Here is an 11,244-nt window from a genome sequence, read left to right on the forward strand (position 1 = left end):
GGTTAAGAAGTTACTTCATGTCAACTCAAATTTCTTTTAAATTTCAAATTCAAATATCATATCAGCGGGTTAAGAATAACCTTTTTAGATAGGATCGTTCTAACGTATCCTTATCTTATATAATATATAAATTTTAGTTGAAAAAATATATATTTGAAATAGATGAGACTCTTCAAAGTTTTTTAAATTGAATGAAAGTCCATTATCATTGGGTATCCATGTTTTTTACCTTTTCCATACGTTATTTCTCTCTCTTTTATCTTCTTTTCTCTCTCTCTCTCTCTCTCTCTCTCTCTCTCTATATATATATATATATATATATATATATATATATATATATATATATATATATATATATATATATATATATATTGAATTCACCTATAGGTAAACAATTTTTAAAATTGTTATTTCAATTTCAATTTAGTTCATAATTATCGGGGAAAGATAAAACATGTACCCAAAAGGCCTTATCAAATTATTTAAAAAGAAAATTTAATAAATTCTGTTACACACCATTTTTTACTCAATTTAAATTTTCTTTTATCCGAAAGGTGCATGGTTTATCTTTCCATGATAAGCTTCATTTTATATAAAAAAATTATTAACGAAGCTACGACGGATAATCACCAAAACTAAGAAATATCATGTTCAAATCTAATTGATATCATTTCTCAAGAATCAAAACAATGTACTGAGTAAAATTTTCAATATCATATAGGAATATTACAGCCCATAAAACAATACTATTATACTACGACAGTAGCTTAACATATTTTTCAGGATTCATATGCAAATCATGTGAAAAAGATCTAGTCATTTAATTATTATTAGTATTAGTATTATTGATATTAGATTTGAAACAAAAGATAATGGAAAAAAGGGATAAACATCCGATTTGATTTTGTTTAGAGTTGAAAACTACTCTACGTTAAAGATTCAATTTTATCTTTATATTAGATAATTTAAATTATTAATCTTTTATTCAAATTCAAAAGTGTTAGTATACAATTCATATTAACCTTGTCTTAAAATTGCCAAGTGGCTTGTTATTAGCTTGCCACTTGGCTTAACCACATTGCTTGTACCTCTCCTATTATATATATATAGAAGATTATCCATTCTCAACAACTCTAATTAATGAACGACTGTATATTCCAATTTTTATGTGTCTGTATTCTATATTGGTCTTTGTTCACGTCAACTTTAATATCTTAATCTAAGAAAGTGCCGTGTTATTACGCTAATGTATATGTACATATATATTCATGTTACAAAGGAAAATTTAGGTATAAGATCACACAATGACACAAATAATACAACATTAAAAATATTTTTGCGTTGTCGGTCAATTAAGTAGTTCCTAATTTACACTTTTAACATATACTGTTACCATCAAAGTTAATATATCGGTAAACATGTTCTATTACGGTCTTACCATTTATTTAAACTTGAAATGAAATGCTGATATTTTTTTAATCTATATGCCAGTTAGGTGATATGTGTAACAACGACAAACCCATTACTTGGTACCAATTAAATATGATTAATTCATTAAACAACTTGGATTGATTAAAGATTTCAAATGGTGGTCCATTGTGAAATTGAATTTAAAATTAATTTTCTTTTGCTAATCGGATGTGGATGGGTAAAAGTAAGAACTAAAAAGCCGTTTTGGTAGCTGTAATATTAAAATGAGAATAAGATCCCAAATGTAGAGAAGAGGGAGTGAGTAAATAGGAGCATAGAAGAATCGTAATGATGGGATGTTTGGAGAATTGAGAAAATCCCTTGGGACACTACAAAAGCTGTTTGTTCTCCTTAACCATTTGCTTATTCCTTTTTATCCTTAGCTCAGCTTAGCTGCCACCACATGGTTTTCGAGCATTTGTCACTCTAAAAAGGTTTGGTGAAGAAACAGAGAAGAGGAAAAAAATAAAGTAAAAGAAAAACTTGAAATATACATTAGATTGGAATTTATTTCATGACTGATACCATTAACAGTTCAATACATATGCATATACAGAGAATAAATTCCAATCTAGAGGGGGTGTTTAGTATGGACAAAAATATTTTATATCTATTTTCTTTTTTTATGTTTAGTTGGTCAAAATGTTTTGAAAAATATTATTTTGGTAAGATAATAAGCTCTTTAAAATCAGAAAAATAACTTCTCTTGTAAAAGTAGAAACAAACAAATTTCATAAATAGCATTCCACGCTAATTTTCTCCCCCCCACATCCACTTCGACCCCCCACACTCCAACCTCCATACCCCCCCTCCCCACCTCCACTATTTGGCTAATTATATATATAAATATAAATATATTTGGGATAATATTTTTTGTTTATTTATCAAAAATAAAAAATAAGTAAGTAAATCACTTATTTTTTAATTGTTTTTCATGGAGAACATTTTCCTTCATGCCAAACACACCCCTAATGTATATTTAGCATTGCTTCTAATAAACTGAAGTCGACTTTTGACAAATATATAAAAGAGTAAGACGTAGCCTGTTGAGTATGCTTTTAATGATGATAAATAAAATATGCTTATCCTGAAGTTATGTTTTATTTATAGATTGTCAAGAAATAATAAAGATAAGAAAAAAAAAATTAGCAATAAATTATTGAATATTATTTGGTGCTGGAAAAGAGTTTGAGTTGACTTCTACTTGATATCCCTCTTCAACTTGGACTCTAATAGATTGTATAAGCTAATACATCTATAAAAAGAATCCATCCACATTCTGAGAGGATACATAGTCACATATACTTCAACAGCCAGTTTGTCTCTGAGTTCCAAACAAAGAAATCTGAAGTACGAAATAGAGTTGTCGGACCAGTGTCTACGTCTGTTCCATAGGTCGAAGCAGATTCTCTTTTGTGTAACTCTAGTGAATATAATAGGTTTGTGTTATAATCTCTTATCAGCTTTCTTAGAAGCATTTGTTGAGGTTAGAAACACTATCTGAGTTTGTTGTTTTTGTTTCAAGCTAAGGGTAGCTCGAAAGGGTAGCAACGGTTTAGGATTGTTGTAACTTGCCTAGGGATAGATCCTCTGAATTGCGGGGGTAATACACTCTGGCTCAGTGTGTTTAGTGAATTTTAGTAGCAATCCTACATGGGTGTAGGACGTGATTGTTACATCCATTCAAGCCTAGATGATTTTCCATGTATGAATCTCTTGTGCAATGTTTTTTTTTCTTACAAATTTTAAATCTGAAAAACTAAGTTGGAACACACTTGTGAAATAGAGTCTACTAATATTCCATATAATCAGAATACTTAGTTAAGTTAGGCTCATCGTCCTTAATAAAGTGTGTAAAGAGAATTCAGAACATATTGGAGTAATTTATACATTTTCCCTATATAGTAGAAGGAAATATAGTAAACGTCCAAGTCTTAGAAGGAATATATGACTAATAAAGACTTTTGGTATGTGTAATGTGATGTGATACGAAACAAAAAAAGATCAGTGTAGCTGTAGTGGAGGAGTTTGCATCAGAAATGCTTTCCAGTGAAGCATTCCAACGAAGACACTCGTAATCAATTAATTGAGGTCTTCTTCCATCCTATTGGACTGACGGCTAACACGTTATTTTGGCTGTTAAGCTATTTCATTCTATTCGTTTTGTTAAAATGTCGATCTGATTTTTGGTCAAAGTCGATGATAGAGCCTAAGAAAATTCAATATCTTAGATCCTTCGAGTTAATTTTAAAAATATAAGAGAAAATCGTTATAAATTAAATTAATTCTTGGACCATCAAGGACTATAGAGAGATTGAGTTCGAGTCTTGAAAATAGAAAATTTCTTCACATAAAGACATGACGTCAACTCTTTAGTGAATCGATTTTACATGAATTTAAATTAATCGGATTAATAATTTCTGAATGCCGAATGCCTAAAAGAAAAAGTTAAATTAACCTTTGGAATAAAGCGTGGGCTGAACCCAAAATCATGTATAATAGGGACTGAGAATGAGATGTGGACATCCACATGCAGGCGCTTGTCCCTTTCTCTTGGAATTTTTCAGTATCTTAGGATATGTGTAATTGTTTAATACTATACAATTTTCTGCAAACAACAAAATTTGCTTCTTTTCTATTTATCATATTCATCAGCTATCATCTATTACCGCTCCCAATTTTTTTGTCGGATTTATCAAGAATATCACAGACCATTTAAGATATACAGAGAAAAAACCGAGAGTGTACACACATCGCATTCAAACCCGCCAACACAAACTAGTGCAATTGCGGGGTAACTTCAGAAATGATATTTTGTCCATTCTTAGAATCTAGATTGAGTTTGCCAGAGCTACATATTTGGCTATCCACTACTCTCCAATCCTTTTGTTATCCCACAAATTTTGCATAATAATATAAACATTATTTCATTCGTTAAGTCTGATCAGAGTTTGCATTCAGAGGCGGATCTAAGATTTGAAGTTTATGAATTCTTATAGTAGCCTCAAATTAATCTATACTAATAATTAGGGTTACAATCAAATATTGGTAAATATTTAAATATAAATTTCTTAGATATATATCTGATAAAGAAAATTTATTAGGTTAGCGTAAGCTCGTAATCAACTTCTAGATCTATTTTTTCGTTTGCATATGGATAAGTTTCAACTTTCAGAATTTTATTTTTCATCGTAGGAGAAACATTTAAGACCACTTAATTAGATGATTGGCAAGGGGTGGACTAAATATTTTTAAGTATTCAAAAGTTAAAGAAAATTTATTTTGGCGTTCTTGTCATTTTGAAGAACTTTTCCAAATCCCCTAACTCAAAATTGTGATGTCAACAAATTGGGAATAAACATTTAAAGGAAAAAAGAAAGTACACAGTGTACTGTATTGATGCATTGGACACACAGGCTCAGTAATGATATTATGCCACAGAATTGGATGACAACCCACCAAGTAATAGACTACACTAGATCATAAGATGAGGTGACATTTTCCATATAGGATTCCATACTATATTATCATCTACATACCTTATTTCATTAATTAGGAGCGCATATCTTATAACCTTATCACGACATAGTTTAATTTAATTAATTAAGCTATAGTTACATTCCACACAACTTTTATAATTAATCTATAGTAGCCAGTAAGGAATGTAATAAACAAATTAAAGTGGAGTGGGATTTGCTGTATCGTGTTTGTGCCTCGGATATTGAACTCTAGGGATTCCCTCCTATCCATCTATGACTACTATCAATATTTGAACAAAGAATGTATATGGGGAGTCTTAGTTAACTTAGTGATGTTGATGTTGGGTTTCTGCTTTATTAAACTAGTAAGTACTAGAGAATATTTTCTTTCTTTCTTGAACCTCTCGAGATTCATCTACCATATGCCGCTTACTTTATCTCTCTGTCCTCTTCTTAGACTAAGAATGTCTCTCCCTATATTTTAATGTTTTCCTTTGTATAAATTACTTTCTCGGTTTCAATTTATATGACATACTTTTTTTTTTCTATTATGTCTACTTTATTTTTAAAAATATTTTTAATTTCTAATATTTTCTTTTGCTATTAATAAAATAATTTATAATCACACAAGTATTTATTTCTTGTTTTTAGATCATAAATCTTGAAAATATATATATTTTTAAAAAAAAAAAAAAAAATTATGCTCAATCAATTACTGCCACATAAATTGAGACCGAGTGAATATTAAAATAATCGACGACAGAAGTTTATTCGAGACCTTACCGTTCACGTGAAATTAGCAAAAAAGAATGATTTAAACAAAGAAAAATATTTGTTTAATTAATAGTAGTACTACTTTATATCTTAGTTTCTCTAAATATTTGTTTCAAACCGTCAACAAAGAAGACTCACGTCGACACCTAGCTAACTTTGTCTGCTTACTCTTTGTTTCAAAACGATTCCTTTTGGGAGAGAAGAAGAAGAAAGAAAGAAGAAAAATGGTGGAAGAGTGTGAGAAGATGGTACTCATCCCTTCTTCCACTACTAATGAATGGCCACAGGTTCTTTCCTTTCTCTTTCTCAATTATTTGACTTAAAATCCACTATGACCCCATCTTTGTCTTTTAGCTTTTGGAAGAGAATAACTAATCTTTTGTTGTTATTTTTACCCTAAACCTACCACTCATCCACTCTTCTTCTTCTTTGATTAATTTCTCTTTGTTTTTTTCTTCAGATAGATGAGAAAAATAACTTGATGATGGCCTCAAATGGTTGTACTAGAGATATGGAGAAACCAATTTTAGATCCGCAACAACAGCAGCAGCAGCAACAACAACAACCACCACCACCACATCTTAAATGTCCTCGTTGTGATTCGTCGAATACTAAGTTTTGTTACTACAATAATTACAGTTTGTCTCAGCCAAGGCACTTTTGCAAGGCTTGTAAAAGGTATTGGACTAGAGGAGGGACCTTGAGGAATGTACCAGTGGGAGGTGGCTGTAGGAAGAACAAGAGAATCAAGAGACCATCAGTTAATTCTTCATCTTCTACTCATGATATTACTACTTCATCAGCTCACAATACTGGTCTTACTACTAATACTACTACAAACCCTAGCCATCATCATCATCTTCATGGAGCCCATAATATTGATCTATCTTCTACAACCTCATCAAATCATCTTAATCCTTTATTTTATGGGTTAAACACTGATCAGAGGTCTGATCTCAACATTCCATTTGCAAGGCTTTTCAATTCTAGGGTTTCGACTCATGCTGCAGCCGATGAGGGACAAGTGTATTCTCTAGCAGACAGTATTCCTGGATTAATGGATCGTCGTATCGGGCCAGGGTTTTCTTCTACTGGGGGGCTTATGGGTGAGAATAATTATGGGCATGGGTTCAATCCCATTAAGCAAATCCAAGATGTTGTTATGGCTAGTAATTCTACAACTTCAAGTTCACTTCTTTCAAGCTACCCCATGTTTGGATCTTCATCAACTTCAAGTAATTCAACTTCAACTATGGCTTCTCTTATAGCTTCCAGCCTTCAGCAACAGAAGTTCATGTCCAATGGTAACAATTTTCACAACTTGGCTCCTAATTATGAGGAATTTCAAATGTCAAGGGACAATAATAATAATGTTCATGAAGGTGGAAATAGGAATATTACAATCTTGAAAGAAGAGAAAATGGAAGGTGATGGCCAAAACAGGTTGAACTGGAATAATCTTTCAAACCATCATCAGAATCATCAGATTCATGAACAAATCATTAATTCCAATGACCCTTCACTTTCTTGGAATGGTGCTTGGCTTGATCCTTCAAATATGGGGTCTAATTCAGTCCCTTCTCTCATCTAGGACAAGTACATTATTTGTGTTTTTCCTTGATCTGCCTCTCCTTTTTATTAACATGTGTCTTTCCTAGCTAGGTAGGTACTTTTCATCCATGTTGCTCGGATCCTCCGAGAATGTCGCTGTACTTGTGTCTGATACACATATCCAGCGGAATTTTTGGAGTATCCAAGCAACATAACTTCTTATTTATCTTCTTTTTCTCCCTTCTACTAAAATGTCAAGACTATAGAGAAAAAGAAGGCAACTTGACTTCATATTGATGGGAAGAGTTGGATCGGAGTGATCATGTCAGCTGCAAGAAAATTTTCAGCCCTACTAATTTTTACAGTCAAAAAGTTGAAGAATTCTCTCATTTTGCGCTGAGAGGAACCTCGGATCCTATTCATCTCGCCACAAAATCATGTTTTCTTTATCATGAAGAGTCCAACATTAAGAGTTGAAGAAGAAGCTGAGTACCATTTCTAGTTCTAGTGAGTTAGTTTTAATTTTAATCTTAATCTTATTTTGTATGTATATAGATGCATGACGATTCCATTTTTCTTGATGTAATTTTTTCAGAATGTGTATTAGGTTTGGGGTGGGGGTTTACAATGTTGGAGTCCTCATACAAGAGGAATTAACCAACAATGACAATTTTCTTAATTTGAGTTTTTCTTTTCTTTTTTCCATTTTCTGAGAAATTCTTCCTCCTTGTAGTTTAGGGGAAAATTGTTGGGGTATATTTGGGTATAGAAGAGAGGGAGACGTTGTTGTTTTAATATGATTATCATTTTACTAAGTTGGCCATGCCATTTTCTTGTTTATTTCGTTCCTCATTGTTTGCTGCTTTGATTTTCCCATAGCATTCTTGTTTTCCTATGTGAATTTGACCCTAAATGAACTGATATCCATGCTAATTGACGAAGTAGTTCATCTTAAGCTTGGTCGATCTTGGCCTGAAAATCTAATGAATATGCCGAAAGTTGGACCAGTGATTTTCTGATATATATTAAATTTTGTTAAATAGAAAGAATATTTATGGTGTGAATTGATTCTACAATTTTAAATAATTTTTTATATATTTAGAAACTACATAAACTACCTTTTATAAATCAAATTCAATTTAAACCTATTTTGGAACTTCTGAAAACGTGTTTTCTAAATCCTCAAATAATAATTTCTCTTTATTATGGGAAAAGGGAATATACTATTCAAGGATAAAACTAAAGACAGTTAGATTCCCTCTAAATAAATCACACATGGGTAACATTAATAATGTCGCATTTTAACTGTTAGAATGTTAATGTATGAATTAACCAAATGTGGTGGAGTAATTGTAATTGATTGGTAAAAAGGCCTAAATTGATCTTAGAGATTATGGCAAGTAATTAGATGTGGTGACCACAAAGATCGGGTGAGACAGAGAAAAAAAAAAGATTCTTGATGTCAGTATATATCCATGAAAAATAATGGAGTACTGGCTTACAAAGCTGAAAATTATTGGGAAGCATGCTAGCTCATGTCGATTCAATATATGTGTGGGGATATTCTTCTTTACCTGACAGTTTGCTTTTTTCCCTTCAAACAACACATACCACATTCTAAAAAGCTTGTTCATGTCACGTTATTTCAACTTTATCATATGACATTGTACCAGCCACCACTAACCTCCACCCCTATTATCGTGGCTTTAGCAGAATTAATTTTATGTACGTGATATCAATATATTGTCCCAGTTCAATTTGTATGCGGTTTTAGGTTTTAGTTCTCTACCCAAATTGATGTTTATTTTTCGTTTTTCTCTAAGCAGTCGACCTACTGCTTACACAATTTTTCGACAGAACCAGTTCATTCAGTGTGTCTCTGCCACTACCCTATCAGACACTAAAAAGTTGAGCATTTGGGACGGAATTTGTCGAAAATTTGATACGTTGAAAACGGTTTTGACCGATTTTCCGTCGGAAATTTCATATTTCCAGATGGGATTCTGACTGAAATATCTATTAGAAATTTGCATTTTTTAAGTAGTGACGGCCTCCAAATCTCCGACATCAACTTTTATGAAATGGTATATATAATTTGATTATATATATATATCGGGGTCGAGGAAACAACCTTTCTACCCCACAAAGATAGAGATAATGTTTGCATACACTCCACTCTCTTCAGATCCACTTGTGAGACTACACTCGGTATGTTATTGTTGTTGTGAGTAACTTGTTATAACCATATTCTGTTACTAGCGTAAAAAAATATTGCAATGTGTAAACTAGTTATAAATTAATAGTTTTTTTTATATTGAACCCGTCGATTTTAGCAAGCTTTCCCTTTTAATTAGTACTCCACTGTTTGTTTGTCAAAGCCTCAAATTAAGGTGAAATAATTGTTTTGGAAGTATCATTAGTTTCTTTATGACGTGCATGAGTCAAAGACATAAATTAAAAACTTGGTACAGTACTAATTATGTACAGGTGGTACCATGCCACTTCAGATGTGGCATCATTTGACTGTTGACTAAAATGCTTCCGTTTATATTCTATTCTGATTTTTGCCTCCATTAAGTGAAGGACTTTTCGTTTATCCCCATGTTTTTTTCCTCCACTAACACAGAATCTAGTCAAATTGCAAATTTCCATAGTAGACTACAGTTTTTGTTCTTTTTCATGTTTTTTTTACTTTTGAAATCCATCCATTATCATCGATCATATTCGATGAACCTTAGCTTGCCTGCGGCAACGTGATTGACGGGATGATTCATAATTAATTTGAATATTCACTTTCACAAGAAAAGTATGTATATTTTCTTGCTTTCAATTCTATTGAACCGATAATGCTACATGCTAGAAATTTAATACATTTTGATAATTTCTTTTGGTGATGGAAGAGGCGTGTGGGTGAAGATATATAGGAAAGAGAAGCAAAGAAGTATCATAGTAGGCTTTGTGACTATCACACCGATTTAATTATGGGCCTCAGACTAAGTATCTTGGGTTTGGACGAAAGCCCAAAAACCTTTCTACTTTTTCGGCAAGAAATTACATGCAATGACTTTTAACCTCCGCTTGCTCCGTGGAAAACATTTCAAGGTCAAAAGTCAAGACTTGTTAAATTTGAAATTTTATCCATGAAGACTGAAGTAAGTAAAAGTCAAAAATTCAAAATTACTCACTTCGAAGATCATTCTTGTAAAACACCCATAAAAGTGAAATATTATTAGTCTGCTTTTAATAAAAAATTCAGGAGTATCGAAACAACATATTTAAAAAGTACAATAAAACACAAACTTATTGTTGAAAAAATATCCGAAAAAGGTCCTCAGAGTTTCTTTCGACACACTAAATATCGAATAGGCGATTCAATTTAAAATTCTACAAATAATGTTCGTATCATACTAATTAATTTTTTTAATAATTGTGGTATTAAGACCAATTTATGTGCATTCTGATTAATACATCAAATACTTCCACCAGAGATAGATTCATGAATTTAACTTTAAGGATTGAGATGTCACTGAATCCACTAACTATTTGAGTTACTAAATTTGAAAATTTAATTTATACACGTTCAAGTAAATTTCTTAACAGATATATACGAGGTGAACCAGATCTACTGTGTTTCATTGTATCCATATCTCATAATCTCCACCCCTGCTTGTTATCTCCCCCTAATATAAGTAAGGAGTAATGATATCCACTAGATTTTAGCCAAATGGGAATATTCACCTAGTCTTGTCTCCTTTGGAATTTATGCATATTGCATGTATTAGTTCTCAACCGCTAGGTCACTTGGAAGGGCACAGAACATAAATTATTGAAATCTTCTATAACAAGTCAAGAATGTTGGTTCGTTTGATATTTGTCTGATATCAACCATTCTACCAAGTAAATTAAATTAAACATTAGATAACATTTTGTTGGATACCTTTCTTTTGAGTCGAGGGCCGGGTCTACCGGA

The 11,244-nt window shown here is 31.9% G+C and overlaps 1 protein-coding gene across 1 annotated transcript; it reads left to right on the forward strand.

The window, feature by feature from the left end:
- The first annotated feature begins 5,825 nt into the window (after positions 1 to 5,825).
- On the forward strand, positions 5,826 to 8,114 carry LOC132045049 (dof zinc finger protein DOF1.4-like). Its single transcript, XM_059435574.1, has 2 exons — positions 5,826 to 6,010; positions 6,184 to 8,114. The coding sequence occupies exons 1-2, from the start codon at positions 5,948 to 5,950 to the stop codon at positions 7,312 to 7,314; spliced, it is 1,194 nt and encodes a 397-aa protein (XP_059291557.1). The 5' UTR covers positions 5,826 to 5,947; the 3' UTR covers positions 7,315 to 8,114.
- The last annotated feature ends 3,130 nt before the right edge of the window (positions 8,115 to 11,244 follow it).

Source organism: Lycium ferocissimum, chromosome 2 (genome assembly GCF_029784015.1).
Source record: "Lycium ferocissimum isolate CSIRO_LF1 chromosome 2, AGI_CSIRO_Lferr_CH_V1, whole genome shotgun sequence".
NCBI classification, from domain to species: domain Eukaryota; kingdom Viridiplantae; phylum Streptophyta; class Magnoliopsida; order Solanales; family Solanaceae; genus Lycium; species Lycium ferocissimum.